Below are 16,795 nucleotides of genomic sequence, written 5' to 3'. Positions count from 1 at the left end.
CGCTCGCTCTCCATAACAGGGAAAAATGTGGTCATCAGATGTGAGGTGCTCTCGGGGCTGCTGTACTTGGCGCAAGTGTGCCCTGCCCCTCCTTACTACACCACAGGGAACACCCAAGCTGTCTTCCAGTTCATCTGGGGGTCGAGGATAGACCGGGTGCGACGGGCCACAATGCACGTCGGCAGACAAAGGGGGTAAAAGCGTGCCCAATGTCGCCCTCACCCTGATGGCCACCTTCATGTGTGGCCGCATCAGGCGGAATGGAGAGCCAAGGCACGTGGGCACCAAGTGTCATTACCTGCTGAGGTTCTACCTGTCCCCGGTGTTGCGAAGGATGGGCCTGGCGCAGATGCCATGCAATGTTCTTCCGGAGCAACACCTTTGACCACATGTCCATTGGGCAGTGGTCAGCACGGAACGTCCTGCAGGCACTGCAGGGAAAGAACTCGATGGAACCGGTGGCTCGGTTCCCAGAGCAGACTGCCTAGCTTGTCTGGCAAAATGCCTCATCGCTAGAACTCACCAGCAAGCACCAAGACCTGGCTCGGCTGGCGGTGAGGGGAGCCCTCCCAGTCAGATCCTTCCTGCACCATCGGAACTTCACTACTAGCACACGCTGCCCTCGGCACGGCTGCTATGGAGAGGAGACGGTTGCTCACCTCTTTGCAGAGTGTGGATTCGCAAAGAGAGTCTGGTGAGGTCTGCAAGGGTCCCTGTCACAGTTTACTCCGAACAGCTCCGTCACAGAGGACTCTGTGATTTACGGACTGTTCACAGGGACACATTCGAGACTGACATTGAGTGCTGCTGAAAGGTCATCAACTCGGTGAAAGATGCTCTTTGGTCTGCCCGAGCATTGTTCACCACCCAGCAGAGCGAGATGTCCGTCAGGGAATGTTGCCGACTGACCCGCTGCAAAACTGCAGGAGTACGTGCTGAGGGACGCACTGAAGCTTGGTGCAGCCAACACCAAGGCTCGGTGGGGGAGGACCAGTCTAGGGTCCTTCCGCTGCTGGACATGGGGGGCGCCTCAGGGTATGGTGGAGATGCCCCTCAAAATAAGGGAAGGGATTCCACGCCAGTGGGGCACATGAGTGGCAAGAGTGGGGGTTAAATTTGTGAAATTTGAGCAATGCATGTAGACTGTATTGAACAATTTGTATAGCCTCCGAAAATGTCGGATGCATTTTTTGCACGGTTCATGTATTGTATATATTTACTACCCGAATAAAGTCTATTTTAAGTTTTAAAAAAAAGTGCAAATAAAGGTTTGAACTTCTTGAAGAATTCTCCACGTAGCCCGACTTAATTTTGAGTATCGGTAACCATGACAGCCTCCAGTCCGAGAAGCAACCTTCCACCATCACCCTCTGCTTCCTTCCATGAAGCCAAATTTTCTATCCATTCAGCCAACTCTCCTTAGATACCATGTGCAATAAATTGGTTGACAGAGACTCATGACATGTTTCATGGCATCCAAGGACATATATATACACATTTATGTTACTGAGACTGCACCTGCTAAATTTATGTTAATTATTTTAATGTAGAAACCAAATGCAAATCGGTTAAGCATAAGGAACAAGGACGATGCCATATCAATGGACCCAAAACATCCACAACTATGAAATATCTGAGTGCTACGCTTCCAATTTATAACTGTGATGGATTAATTGAAATTAATATTCTCCCTCTGCTGAATTAGTGAATTTACATCCAATTATTCTGCTAGCTACAAATACAATATTCAAATATTTAATGTGTTTAAGAAGGAACTGCAGATGCTGAAAAATTGAAGGTAGACAAAAGTGCTGGAGAAACTCAGCGGGTGCAGCAGCATCTATGGAGCGAAGGAAATAGGCAACATTTCGGGCCAAAACCCTTCTTCAGATATTAAGTTTTGAGATGGTGGTCCTTTCAATAACTTCCCACATAATCTGGGAGTACTATTGTCTTGCTAAAATATTCCTGCCTACTTAACTTCAACCACTACACCTCACAAGGGTTTAATTAAACTTTCATACTTTGTTTAATGGTCTTAGAAATAGCCACAAGAATAAAATAATGTATTATTTTTGAGAACCTTCACACATACATACGTATGATAAACTGAAAGTTTAAAGTTAAAATATATTGACTATATAAGTGTCATGAACATGTGGCAATTTGAATTAACTACAAGTCGTGAAAATAATACATAGCAGTTGATAAAAGTAATATAATTCCGAAAATCACGTGACAATGTATTCAATTTGTGCTCAAAGATAACATGCGTTGAAATTGGGGAGGCTGATTAAAACCAATGTGAAGATCATTCTTTGAATTTTAAAGATTATTTCTTAAGAAGACCGCAAATACACATTTAAAAGGGATATACAATATTCGTGCATAAACAAACTTTCAGAAAACACTCGTTGCGCTAACAAATGCCATTTACAAACGTATATATGACTAAGATACTGTATAGTATCTTTTCTTTTTCTTTTTTGTATGGCTTTGTAAATATTTGATTAGTGTTCAAATGTAAATAATTTGGTGTACATATAGTAGCTGGTGTACATATAGCTGCTAAATTTGTATGAGATAATTACAAGCAGTTGAATAAGGGGTGGAAATTAATAAGCTTTGGCTTCTTCCTGCTCCTTTTCGGACACATATGATTTCATTTAGTTTAGATATTGTTTATGACACTTTATAAATGTTTTGTTTTTGTATGCTGTTTCACATTTGCTTTTTATTCTTTTATTCTGTCCAAAATAACTAACTAATAAATAAATAAATAAAATGAAATGTAGCAACACATAAATCTCCGGGGATCAGAAAGCAAGCATGGAAATACAAACATATTTCCATTTGGCATGAGTACATTTCACGTGCTCTAACATTATTGCGATTTCGCATTCCACAAAGTGTGATAAAGTATCTGTACAATAAGGTAAATTGTGCGTGGCATGGCTGGGCAACGCACCAAATTGTCTTCATTAAAAAATATCGGAAAATAACTGTACAACAACTAAAATGCGTGCATGGGGGATAACATTTACACATTTTAAAAGCGGCAGTCCGCTAATATTCATGATCCTCCAGAATGCCCAAGCAGCTAGCTGCCTTCAAGTGAAAAGCATGTTTGCAAGTTACCAAACCACCTCTGTCCCTCTCCCACCGAAAGATGCTGATTGCACACAGACTGCAATAACTCCATATACCTCCGTAAAACAGCACATTGCAAAGGTCACAAGGACAAAATTGCTCAGCATCGTACTTCAGAAGTAAACACAGAAAATAGGTGCAGGTGTTGGCCATTCTGCGCTTCGAGCCAGCACCGCCATTCAATTCAATACGACCCAAACTCAGTCACCCCATTCCTGCTTTTTCCCCCCATTATCCCTTCATTCCAAGAGCTAAATTTAACTTTCACTTGAAAACTTCCTGGGTGGAAAAAGTTTGTCCTCACCTCGCAAGATGTTTGCTCGGGGGTGTTTGTGTCACACGCGGTGCGATATATATAGATATTTTTAACCAACTATATAAAGCCACTAATCGCTCTCGCGCTCGCCGTTGCGAACTGCCGTTGAATTGAAATCTAAACAAACCTGGCGCGCGTGCACCGGGACAAGCGCGTGCGCGGTGACGCGGGAAATGGCGGTTGGCCGTCCACCCGCGAGCGCTGAGGCGCCGCCGTGTGTGTCGACGACGGCTCCACCACGCTTCACAACCTGTTGTTGTCATCTGCTGGGTATTTCTAAAACATATTCTGTTATAATTAAACGGTATTAAAGTACCAATTGTAAATTAACAACTGCTTTCACTCGGCATTGAGAGGATGGATGGATGGATGGAGTGGTGGGGACGGGGAGAAGTAAGCGGTTTGCATGATTGGGGTGCGACTATAACTCTGCAGTTACTTGTGGCCTGACTTGGGCAGAGCAGTTACCACACGGGACAGTAAATCCTCATAGAATGTAATAATTTAAAAAAAATTGATTTCATTTGATTTCTGAGGAAATAGCGATGTTAGTCTGCTTTAGTGGCCCTATCATTAATGTGATTGGATTAGGTTAAATAGTTGGTGTTTACAACAACTTGAAGCTTTCGACCATCTACTCTTCAGCACCATTACTGTGGATTGGGGTGTGTACTCCACACACTTCCTGAAGTCAATGACCAGCTTCTTCATTTTGCTGACATTGAGGGGGGAGCTTGGTCTGTTGATACCAAAGATACTAGAGGATACTCCTCCAGTATCTTTGGTTGATACTACGCTACTAAACTCCCCATTTCAATCCCGTATTCCATCTCATCATCAATCGAGATCCAACACACTAACTACTTCGGTGTTGTCATTTGCAAACTTGGAGATGGGGTTAGAGCAGAATTATTAGGCCGCACAGTTATGAGAGTAGACACGCCTCGGGTTCTATTCACTGAACACTTGCCTAAGTGAGACTTTGTGCAAGTACTGAGTTACACCAGCACTTTTAGTTTGTCACTGAGAATACCAACTCAGCGGTTCCAGGGCACAATGTAAACTTGAGTGATCGTGTGGTGTTGTGGAAATGACAGAATTGTTTACATAAATGCAATTATGGTGTTGAAGCTATAGTCAATAAATAGGATTTTGAGAAGCACCCTCAGTATCTAGATATTCCAGGGATGAGCATGGGGTCAGGGAGGTGCTGTCTGTCATTAACCGTTTTTGGTGATGGGGTAATTGCAGTGAATCTAGGCTGTCTGGGATACTGGAGTTGATTAATTAGCTTTCCCCAAGACCTCATGCTCCAGCATCCATCCCTCATGTTCTTTTCCCATGTCTCCCCTTTGCCAATTTATCATTTCTAAATGTACTTCCAACTTTGTGATTATGTTCTTACTTTAGGAAACCAGTCCAAATGTACTCAGTGAATTATTTCATACCCTCATGTCCTATTGCCATATCTTCATTTCCAAATGTACTTCCAAAATAATTAGCTGTTTGCGGATGTAGGAAACAAATCTGAAATTTCCTTAGTAAATCGTACAATACCCCCTATTTGTAATCATTTTCGTTAAGTTCCTGGATAGATTTGAGGGTTAAATACGTTAAATTAAAATGTAAATCAATAAAAGCAAGCAAGCAAACTTGGCATCTGTCAAAGTACTTTATGGTCAAAGAAATTATTTAATCTGTGGTCACAGTGTAAGTATCAGAAATGTACCTGCCAATGTGCAAACAAGTAGATTTCACAAACAGCAATTAAATAAAACTCTAGACCATTGGTTTAGGTATTGGATGAACGACAGATGTTAAGAGATTGAAAAAAACATCTCTGCTCATTTACAAGAATAAGGTAGAGGAAGGGCTGTCAATTTAGTCTCTTGGGGGGAAAAAACCCTTGTTGCCAATACAGTTGAATAAAATAAATATAATCTAAATTCAATGTACAGCATTTTGCAGATTAGGGATTGTTTACATTTTTAAAGAACAGTCCCATTAATTTGAGTTTTAAATTTGTAACATTCACAGATGAACTTTTAACCATTTTGTTTTGCAGTAGCAATAAAGTGATCAAAAATATTAACCACAACACTTTTCTCTCCAGTGCAATGCATATAACAACACAAACATGTACATAACAATGGAAATTTAATTATGAACAATAAAATGTAGCAAAATTGTATTAAAGTTCATTTTGGTAATTAAAACAAAGACAATGAATGCATTGGACATAATCACAAAAACAAAGCTGTGCAGCATTTTGACACTGTTTACTCTACCATTTTTTCCATATATACATGGTAATTGTGCAATACTGAACTAGTTCAGAGTGCCACCACAGCAAACTGTTACAGTAATACATTCATAACAAGTTATACCAGTTATTAAGTTACCAAATGATGTATTTTCCAGTTGATTTTTGCTAATAAAGTTCAATAAAACTGAATTCTGATGAAGCGCTATTCAAATCAATTACACACCATTAAATTCACAAATGAAATTTACAGCAACAAGAATGAACGGTTGTTCTCTTGTGATGAAGTTCATTTTGGATGTTCCTCCTTGTCTTTTCCTTTCTTTTCTTTTTCATCCTGGAGTGCTACTCCAAGTTTTTTAATAAGAACTGATAGAACCTTATCCAATGGATCCATGATACCTCGCTGCACCCATTTTGGGATAGTAATTCTGGCATGATGGAATCCCAGTTTTTGAAGAATATAATCTACACCCACAGGGTCAATCTTCCTTCCAGTCCAGGAAATTAATCTGTTTAAAAAAAACCCAACCAATGTGTCACTTTTATTAAACCATCAACAAATATTGCCTTAGCTATATTCCAATATCTTGCTCAAGGTTATTGCATATGAAAAGGTGCTGAAGCTCTTCCAATGTGAAATATTGTTACTTAAGCAAAGGAAAGTTTGATCTTCAGAAATATTTGACAAGTTTTTGTGGTTGCAGCAAGCAAACCGTTTTATAGCAAAAGCAGTATTTCTGTGAGATTTTTGCTCAGTGGAAAATCACATTTTTTTTAACAAAAGTCTTTCTTTTGTTCAGAAAAAATGTAGTTACCGAGTTTAGGATTTCATTATTTATAGAAAGTGCACGTATATTTTTGAAAACCATCTCTTACACAGTTTTTCCCCCCGTAAATGCTGGTTGTTATTTGGGGAAAGTTGTGAGTACTGGCATCCTCTTTGTTACACTCTATATTGTCACCAACATGAAGCATCAGTAACCATTTTTATACTGAGAAGTGATGTTGGGTGTCGGGGACTCAGGGTTCTCACTTAACTTTTTTTCTCTGGTGCCAGCCGGGAAACCTAGAAAGCTTTTTATGTTGCCAAATGACAGTTTAGGTGGTCATTTAAGACGGATTTCATGACGCGTACGATAATGTGCTCGGACGAAGTGCGTAGTTACTAGTCGGAATTATGCTCAATGAAGCATTCACATATTATTTCTGCTTCAAATAAAGTCACAAACTAAACATATTCACCAATCAAGACATGATATATCCCACAATGACATGCAGCAAAATGACAATACAGTATCTCAACTCTTTTTACACGTTGCAATGAATGCAATTTCTATTATTTCTTTCTACTTCCAAACAAAAATGTGGTTGAATTATTCAGCGTATGATCAACCTCGGTGAGACCAAGCGCAGGCTTGGCGATCGCTTCGCATAACACCTCCACTCAGTTCGCAATAACCAACCTGATCTCCCGGTGGCTCAACACTTCAACTCCCCCTCCCATTCGAAGACCGATTTTTCTTTTTTTTTTTTTTTTTGTATTTAATTTTTTTATTATTGGAGATAGGTACATGATCTATTACATCTATTACATCATTATTACATCATTTTTAAATTGATAATATTGTCAGTTATTATTACATTGTCTCCAATACTTTTTGCATTTTTCTTCATTTTTTTTTATAACTAGATAGGGCTAAAGGGATAGATGAAATAGAGAGAGGGAAGAAGGAAAAAGAAAACTAAAATAAAAAATAAAAAAAGGAAAAGGAGTGAAAGAGGTAGTTGAAGAAGAATGGAAAAATTTGTTAAAGTTTAAAAACATCATTCGAGATATGTTCGTACATTTCGAAGTATAGCATTTCATCCAATCTTTAGTCCGGGTGCTAGTCAGGTTCCTGTGCTGAACTATTCTGACCCTTTAAATAATCAATAAAAGGAGACCATGTTCCAACGAATAATTCCTGTTTATCCAACAGGGAAAATCTGATTCTTTCCATGTTTAAGGTCTCCGTCATTTCTATAATCCACATTTTGATTGTGGGGGCCGTAGGGCCTTTCCAAAATTTTAGGATTAATTTTTTTCCTGTTATTAAACTGTAATCGATAAAGTTTCTTTGTGTTATTCTAAGTGTTTGATTTGATTCTAATATTCCGAATATTATTAATTTTGAGTTGGGTTCCAGTTGTGTGTTGATTACTTTGGATATTATACTAAAAATATTTACCCAAAATTTTTTAATTTTTGTACAGTTTGTAAACATGTGCGATAACGTAGCTTCTAAATGTTGACATTTATCACATATAGGTGAGATATGTTGAAAAATTTTATGTAATTTTGTTTTGGCGTAGTGTAACCTATGTATTACTTTAAATTGTATTAGAGAATGTCTCGCGTTTAGTGAACATTGATGTATGTGTTGTAGACTTTCTTCCCAAGTGTCTTTCGTTATTACCTGGTTTAATTCTTTTTCCCATGCTTGTCTGTGTAAGTCCGTCAAAGGAATGTCACTATCTAATAAGATATTATATATATAAGATATTAATTTTTCTGTATTAGGATGCTTATTCCAACATTCATCTAGAATCTCTGGGTTTCTATTTCGAAAATTTTTAGAATTCGATTTAACATAATCTCTGAGTTGAAGATATCTGAAATAATCATTTCCTCGAAGTCCATAAATCTGTTGCAACTCCTGAAATGTCAAAAAAGAGCCTTCTTTGTAAAGGTGTCCTATATTTTTAATTCCATTATTCTTCCATTGTGTAAAACCCCCGTCTAAACATGAAGGCTTAAACAATGAGTTATTCACAATTGGAAGAAAAAGAGATAAGTTATCTAATTTTAATGTCTTTTTTAATTGTTTCCAAATTTTTATAGCACTAAATATTATAGGGTTTTCCTTATAAATTTTCTTGTTTAATTTAGACGTAGCAAATAATATCGCACCAATATCATAAGGCATACAATCTTCCCTTTCCAGTTTTAACCAGTCTGGTTGCTGGTCTATTTCTCCCAACCAGAAGTTCATATTTTTAATATTAACTGCCCAGTAATAAAACAAAAAGTTAGGTAAAACCAAGCCTCCATTATTTTTTGATTTACACAGGTGTCTTTTGCTTATCCTATGATTCTTATAATCCCAGATAAAATCATTAACAATAGAGTCCAATTTTTTAAAGAAGTTTTTTGCCAGGTATATCGGAATCGTCTGAAAAAGGTATAATATTTGCAGTAAAAAAATCATTTTTATGGCATTAATTTTACCAACCATTGAAATAGGTAATGTTTTCCAGTATTGGATATTCTTATGTAATTTATTCAATAATGGGGGGAAATTTGCTTTAAATAATGATGTATATATCTTAGTTACATAGATACCTAGATATTTAAATTTTTCATTTACTACTTTAAATGGGAATTGTTGTATTATCTGTTTATTATGTTCCCTTATTGGCATAATTTCACTTTTATTCCAATTTATTCTGTATCCTGAAAGTGCACCGAATTGGTTTATTAGTTTTAATAGGTTTGGGATACTAATTTCTGGTTTTGTGATGTAAATTAATACGTCATCTGCATATAGAGAAATTTTATTCACTGTGTCTTTACTGTTATACCCATATATTTCCGGATGCCCCCTAATTCTTTCTGCAAGTGGCTCAATTGCAAGTGCAAATAGTAATGGAGATAACGGGCATCCTTGTCTACACCCTCTAGATAGACTGAATTTAGATGACAGTCTTTGGTTGGTAAGTATTCTGGCCGTAGGATGTGTGTATAGCAGTTTTATCCATGTGCAAAATTTCTCCCCTAGCTGCATCTTTTCCATCACCGAAAATAAATAAGGCCATTCGACCTGATCAAATGCTTTTTCAGCGTCAAGTGAGATTATTGCTAAATCTTCATTAATAATTCTCTTGGTATATATAATATTAAATAATCTTCTTAGGTTATAATATGAATACCGTTTCTGAATAAAGCCTGTTTGGTCAGGGTGTATTAATTTATTCATCACTGTACTTAATCTACGTGCTAGTATTTTAGTTAGTATTTTCTGGTCTGTATTCAGAAGTGCAATTGCTCTGTATGATCCCGGATCTTCCGGATCTTTATCAGCTTTAGGAATAAGCGTTATTATAGATTCATTTAAGGTATCTGGGAGTTTCTGTTGGGTGTAGATATAATCATATAGTCTTTGCAAGCGTGGGCACAGCAAATCATGAAATTTCTTGTAAAATTCTGAACCTAGACCATCTGGCCCTACTGCCTTACCATTTTTAAGAGAGCCAATAGACTCCTCAATATCCTTTATCGTAATTTCCCTTTCTAATAATTCTCTATCCTTTGAATCTAAACCTTTTAAATTACATTTTATTAAAAAATCTGCTATTCCTTCTGATTGTGCTACAGTTTTAGTTGAATAAAGGTTATGATAGTATTGTAGAAATCTATCATTTATATCCTTGGGCATTTTTAATAATTCTCCTGTCTCTGTTCTAATTTTATGAATTATTTTTTCCCCTTCCATTTTTCGCAGCTGGCGTGCTAATAATTTTTGTGGTTTGTCTCCAAATTCAAACTGTAATTGTTTGGTTTTTTGATAAAGTTTTATTACTTGTTCTGAGTACATTTTATTTAATTTATATTTCAGTACAGCAATTTTATTATGTTTTAACGTAGATGGCGTTCTCGCGTTTTCTGTATCTAGTTGCTTAATTTCACTTTCCAGTGCTTTTTGTTTAATCCTGTTTTCTTTATTATAAAATGCTTGGGCAGAGATTAATGTACCTCGAACATACGCTTTGAACGTCTCCCACATAAGAGAAGCAGGTGTGTCAGGGTTGTCATTTACCTCAAAAAATATTTGAATTTGTTTAATAATATATTCCTGGCATGATCTTTCGTTCAAGATTTGCGGGTTAAGTCTCCAATATGTTTGTTTCTCGGACATTCCATTTAATTTAATCATGAATGTTACCGGTGCGTGATCTGAGATTATAATGTTATGATATTTTGAATTATAAGTAAATGGAATAAACGTAGAATCAACTAAAAAGTAATCTATTCTTGAATATGTTTTGTGTACTGGTGAATAAAATGAATATTCCCGTCCGGTTGGGTTTTCTATTCTCCAGATATCCTTAATATTAGTGGTATTAATAAATGAATTTAAAAAAACACTTGAGTTGGATGTTGATTTTTTTTGCCTTGATGATCTATCTAAGTATGGGTCTAATGTACAATTGAAGTCTCCTCCAATTATTAATTTGTATTGTGCAAATTCAGGAATTTTATTAAATGTTTTGTTAAAAAAAGTGGGGTTATCGAAGTTAGGCCCATAAACATTTAGAAGGATCACTTTTTCACCATTTAACTCTCCAACCACTATAATATATCTGCCATCCATATCCACTATTATTGAGGAGGTCGCAAAAGGAATTCCTTTACGAATTACGAATACTATTGCTACTCCTCTTGACTTGTGGGAAAAAAAAGAATGATATGATTCAGCGATCCACTTAGCTTTAAGTCTGTGTTGTGATTCCTTTTTAAGATGTGTCTCTTGAAGAAATATTATATCTGTTTTGATTTGATTTAGGTGTGCCAAAACTTTACTTCTCTTAATTGGTTCATTGATTCCCTTGACATTCCAACTACAAAATGTTATTCCCTGACCCCTTCTTGTCATGTTAGCATCTTGCATATTGCTTTTGTGGTGGTCTATAATCGGGTAGAAGGAACAACACATAGAACCTGACCCTGCTCCCAAACCTCAGATAGATGAATTTAAATTCAAATACATCATTCTTCCGATCATATCTCCTTGCCTTGGTCTTGTTTTTCCATTCAAACCTTGAGTTAAAGAAGTATTTAAAGAAAGAAAAGTGATAGGGTTGGTTAGTGTAGGGTGAAGAAAAAAGAACTACATCTACAATTAGTGTAGTTAGTGATAGCCACACTAACGTGGCTAGAATTCTAAAGACTTCCGTAGCCTTTGTAAAATGAGAAAATTCCCAGCTCCGTGCCCGAGGAAGAGAAAAGAAAAAAAAAAAAAAAAAAAGGGAAATTATATTTAACATTCAATCAACTTCTTTGGGAGTATCAAAACTTATTTACCTAGTCATACTTATACCCACACAATATATATACACCTACCGATTTTTCTGTCCTGGGCCTCCTCCCAGTGTATGAACATTGGCTTCTCCAATTTCAGGTAGTCCTTGCTTTCTCCCTCCTTCCCCTCCCATTCCCAGCTCTCCCTCAGTCTACTGTAATTTTTTCCAGCTTTGTTGTCTACTACCCATTCACACAAGTTCTGTATCCCACTTTCCTCACCCACTCCCCACACATTAGGGGCAATTTTACAGAGAGCTTTTTTTCCCCCAAGAACCCTTTTTTGCTTAAGTCCTCCCTGCACCACCTCCAGTTTAAATTCCATTTGGAATATTTTTGGAGGACAAGGAAACCAAGAAGCAAGAGTTACTCCAGCTCCAGGGAGTGATTCTGCGTTGGGTTTCAGCGGTTACGGCGAGGCGGCGACCGGACAGTAATGGCGGCCAGATCTCCCACAATGCAAAGGGAGGGAGAAAGTGCCCGGTGCCGACCAGTGGTCGTGGCAGTGCACATGTGCAGGGGGAGGATGTGCTGGCCGTGGCAGTGCGCATGTGCAGGGCAGCCGAGGATGTTCTGGCCGTGGCGGTGCACATGTGCAAAGCAGACGGCCGTGCCTGCAGATGAGAAGCGGCCGGAGAGCGGAGACTCGACGGCCCGGACACGGATGGCGGGCGGAGACGGAGAGTGACAGAAAGAGAGATAGAGGGGGGGCCAAGCCGGGCAAAATGACACGGCTTTTAGGTTGCCCGGCGGGACTTTAGGTAGCTATTGGAAACCAGGCAACCTTTAATTTCGAGCCCTGTGGCAATAGAAATTGCACTTACTCCCATCATCACCAAGTGCTTCGAGAGGCTGGTCCTGGCACACCTCAAAGGCTGCCTACCCCCCACATTGGATCCCTATCAGTTCGCCTACAGCAAGAACAGGAGTACGGAGGATGCCATCTCAACGGCACTTCACTCCGCCCTCTCCCACCTCGACAACAGAGACATTTACGTAAGAATGCTGTTCATCGATTACAGCTCAGCATTCAACACCATTATACCCTCTAAACTGATCACCAAACTCGATGACCTGGGCATCGACCCCTCCCTCTGCAACTGGATATTGGACTTTCTAACCAACAGACCCCAGTCTGTTAGTTTAGACAAGCACACCTCTTCAACCCTCACCATGAACACCGGCGTTCCACAGCCCTGTGTGCTGAGCCCCCTCCTCTACTCCCTCTTCACCTACGACTGCACACCTGTACATGGTACTAACACCATCATCAAGTATGCAGCTGATACTACGGTGATTGGCCTCATCAGTAACAACGATGAGTCGGCCTATTGGGAGGAGGTCCAGTTCCTAGCAGCATGGTGTGCTGACACAACCTGGCCCTTAACTCCAAGAAGACCAAGGAGCTCATTGTAGACCAGAAAGTCTAGGGGTGGCTCGCACACCCCCATCCACATCAACGGGACGGAGGTGGAACGTGTTTCCAGTTTCAGGTTTCTGGGGGTCAATATCTCCGATGACCTCTCTTGGACCCACAATACCTCAACTCTGGTCAAGAAGGCTCACCAGTGTCTCTTCTTCCTGAGGAGACTAAAGAAGGTCCATCTGTCTCCTCAGATTCTGGTGAACTGCACCATCGAGAGCATCCTTACCAACTGTATCACAGTATGGTATGGCAACTGCTCTGTCTCCGACCGGAAAGCACTGCAGAAGGTGGTGAAAATTGCCCAACGCATCACCGGTTCCTCACTCCCCTCCATTGAGTCTGTCCAAAGCAAGCGCTGTCTGCGGAGGGCGCTCAGTATCGTCAAGGACTGCTCTTACCCCAACCATAGACTGTTTACCCTCCTACCATCCGGGAGGCGCTACAGGTCTCTCCGTTGCCGGTCCAGCAGGTCCAGGAACAGCTTCTTCCCTGCGGCTGTTACATTACTCACAACTGTACCTCAGTGATTGCCCCCCATCTGGATCAGTAAAGAATTCTGAAGTTTGGTTAATAACCACAAATTAGATCATAAATTGAAAGTCAAAAATAATTAATAAACTTTATTTAATTTGGTCATAGGTTTCGAAGAGATGGAATCTCCATTTTAGAATTAAAGTACATTAAATACTAACCTCAGTGTGGGTTCCAGATGCCAAGTATTACAAACAAACTCTCTCCAATCCACAGTTGTGTAGATCACTTCCTCTTTGTTTTTATTTGTGGAACGGTCATCATGAGCAATGATGGGACTTTTTTGGCCAGGTCGCATGGCAAGGACTCGAGGAGGAAATATTGCTAGCAACAAAATAATAGATATTAAAAGCAAAATTTACATTAATTCAACTCACTTTATTACCTACACATACGTGAATAATGACAACTGGATTGCATGTAAAACTATAGATTTAATAAATGTGAAACATAGGAAAGTATATTAATTTAAGGTGACAAAAACTTTGCAAAAAGTCTAAAGAAGAATTTTAGTAGCTGTACTCAAAAGAAATGGTGAAATGCTATGATATATTGTAAGAACCACATGAACATTACAGTTTCATAGGAACCATGGTTCCTAGTAATACCTAGAATTTTCATAACCAAAATAGTTATATAAAAATGCGACACATTATACAAAACATATGTAGTATCAGAAAGGTACAGAAATGCTCATTGTTTGTTTTAAATTATCCAATCATCAAGTTGATTCAGTTGACACCAGCCCTGTCTCTAAGTTAGGCTTTTAATTTAAATCTAGGGCCACAACATCACATATTTGGAACGGACATCAGTAAATAAAAATACAAATAACGATTTACAGAAAGGTTAAGGCAAATTATGGAATTAACAATAATTCAAGTTTAAAGGTGTTCACTGAATAAACCAAGGAATCAAATGAAGGAAACAACAAGAGGCTCAATAGAACATGGGAATTTATTGAAAAGTAGATTGGAATTGGGTCGCTGTTTAGTCATGATCTTTTTGAATGGCAAGATAGAATTGAGAATCTTAATGGCTCAATTCTGTTACTGTGTTCTTGTGCGTAACACGGATGAAGTAAAGAAGGAACTAAAACAAATTTCTGATTTCTCGACAGAGTTTTGCATCATGAAAATCTATGATATTTGTGATCGAGGAATTCCCACAATTTGTCTAAAGGAGGGTCTCTATCCAAAAGTCAGAGCCCATCTTCCTTCACAGATGCGACTGGCTCACTGAGTTCCTCCAGCAGCTGCATCAAGATTTCAGCATCTGTTCCACAATTATACCAGGTAGGGATATTGAATTTTGGGTCAATTATAATGACAGAATGGCAATACTTCCAATACAGATTGCTGTAGTTTATAAGAAACTTAATGGTGACGCTGTTCCTGAAATGGTGGTATTCGCATGCGATTATTTGCCTTGTGCTCCTTGGTAGAATTGATCTTGGGTGCAGGTAGTGCTTGAATGTACTTAAGGATGATAGAATGTGTGCCAGGCAAAATGCCTTGTCTTCAATATGCTTGCAACCTTGCATTTAACATGGCACATGCCATTTAGTATTTGGTCATTGATGAAATTCCATAATATATTGATATTTGATAATTTACTGATACTAATGCTGATGAATATCAAGGAGGTGGTTAAGACTCTTGTTGAAGATGGTTATTGGCTGGCGTGAACGTTACTCCCAATTTATCAACTGATTCCTGAATTTAATAGATAAAATCCTATTATATGCAGATACTTGCTAATTCATGATCTGAGAGATTGAGATGTATGAAATCACTAACAGATGTCCTATTTATGACCTTTTTTATGACCCAGGAAAACAAAAGAGCTCATTGTCGACTTCAGGAGGCACACCACCGACTTAGCCCCCCTACACATCAACGGCGAGTGTGTGGAGAGGGTCAACACCTTCCGGTTTCTCGGCGTCCATATCGCTGCTGACATCTCCTGGACGGACAACACGACAGCGGTCATCAAGAAGGCTCAGCAGCGGCTGCACTTCCTGAGGGTCCTCAGGAAGCACAACCTGGACTCTAACCTGCTGCTGACCTTCTACCGCTCGTCCATCGAGAGCCTGCTGACATACTGCATTACAGCATGGTATGGCAGCTGCACCATGGCAGACAGGAAGAGGCTTCAGAGGGTAACCAGGACAGCGCAGAGGATCATTGGCTGCCCTCTCCCCTCCCTGATGGACATCTACACCTCCCGCTGCCTTAGCAGGGCAAAGAAGATCATCAAAGACAGCTCCCATCCTGCGTTTGGACTGTTCGACCTGCTGCCCTCTGGAAGGCGCTATAGGTGCATCAAATCCAGGACAAACAGACTCAGGAATAGTTGCTTTCCGAGAATTATATCTACTATAAATTCAAATTCACACATGCACTGACTACACCGCCCAACACGGACTTCCATCTGTATATATGTATATATGTATGTAGCGCCGCAGAATTTGTGCACCTATTCCCCCCCTCCCCCCACCATCTCCCTTCTGTTTTTTTGTTTTTTCTGTTTCTTGTTTTTTGTGCTAAATTGTATGTATGCACTGAGTACGAGCAGCTTTCAGTTTCACTGTACATGTATAGTGACAATAAATGGCATATCTATCTTTTGGTGGTAGAAAATCATTGATGAAACAATTGAAAACAATTGGATGATTAGGATTAAACTCCAAAGGGATCAATGGAAATAGTTGGTGCCAGGTCAGATTAGTTTCCCCTCTCATCTCATAACTAAACTAATGTAATGGGGCCACAGCGGTAGAGTTGCATCTTTACAGCACCAGAGACCCGGGTTTGATCCTGACTATTGGTGCTGTATGGAATTTGTGCATTCCCCTTGTGAATGCTTGGTTTTTATCTGGGTGTTCTGGTTTCCTCCCAGATTCCAAAGACAAACAGGTTTGTAGGTCAATTGGCTTCTGTAAAATTGTAAATTGTCCCTAGTGTGTAGGATAGTGTTAGATCGCTG

The 16,795-nt window shown here is 39.2% G+C and overlaps 2 protein-coding genes and 1 long non-coding RNA gene across 7 annotated transcripts in view; 1 reads left to right on the top strand and 2 right to left on the bottom strand.

Annotated features, from left to right (window-relative positions):
- Positions 1–3,734, bottom strand: part of adad1 (adenosine deaminase domain containing 1 (testis-specific)) — a 65,133-nt gene extending 61,399 nt beyond the window's left edge. For all 4 annotated transcript variants that reach the window (XM_055647219.1, XM_055647239.1, XM_055647227.1 and 1 more), the window contains exon 1: positions 3,455–3,734. In XM_055647219.1, the coding sequence (XP_055503194.1) occupies positions 3,455–3,729 (275 nt within the window). In that variant the 5' untranslated portion in view covers positions 3,730–3,734. The remainder of the gene's footprint in view (positions 1–3,454) is intronic.
- On the top strand, positions 3,615–16,710 carry LOC129704254 (uncharacterized). The gene is made up of 3 exons (XR_008724708.1): positions 3,615–3,736; positions 14,928–15,102; positions 15,641–16,710. It is a non-coding gene; the product is annotated as an uncharacterized LOC129704254 (long non-coding RNA).
- Positions 5,125–16,795, bottom strand: part of kiaa1109 (KIAA1109 ortholog) — a 298,241-nt gene continuing 286,570 nt past the window's right edge. For both annotated transcript variants that reach the window (XM_055647191.1, XM_055647198.1), the window contains 2 exons: positions 13,969–14,131; positions 5,125–6,241 (listed from right to left, as the gene is read on the bottom strand). In XM_055647191.1, coding sequence (XP_055503166.1) covers positions 6,019–6,241; positions 13,969–14,131 — 386 coding nt within the window. In that variant the 3' untranslated portion in view covers positions 5,125–6,018. The remainder of the gene's footprint in view (positions 6,242–13,968; positions 14,132–16,795) is intronic.

The sequence above is a fragment of the Leucoraja erinacea genome, chromosome 1, assembly GCF_028641065.1.
Source record: "Leucoraja erinacea ecotype New England chromosome 1, Leri_hhj_1, whole genome shotgun sequence".
NCBI classification, from domain to species: Eukaryota; Metazoa; Chordata; class Chondrichthyes; order Rajiformes; family Rajidae; genus Leucoraja; species Leucoraja erinaceus.
This window is presented reverse-complemented; position numbering and strand designations above follow the sequence as displayed.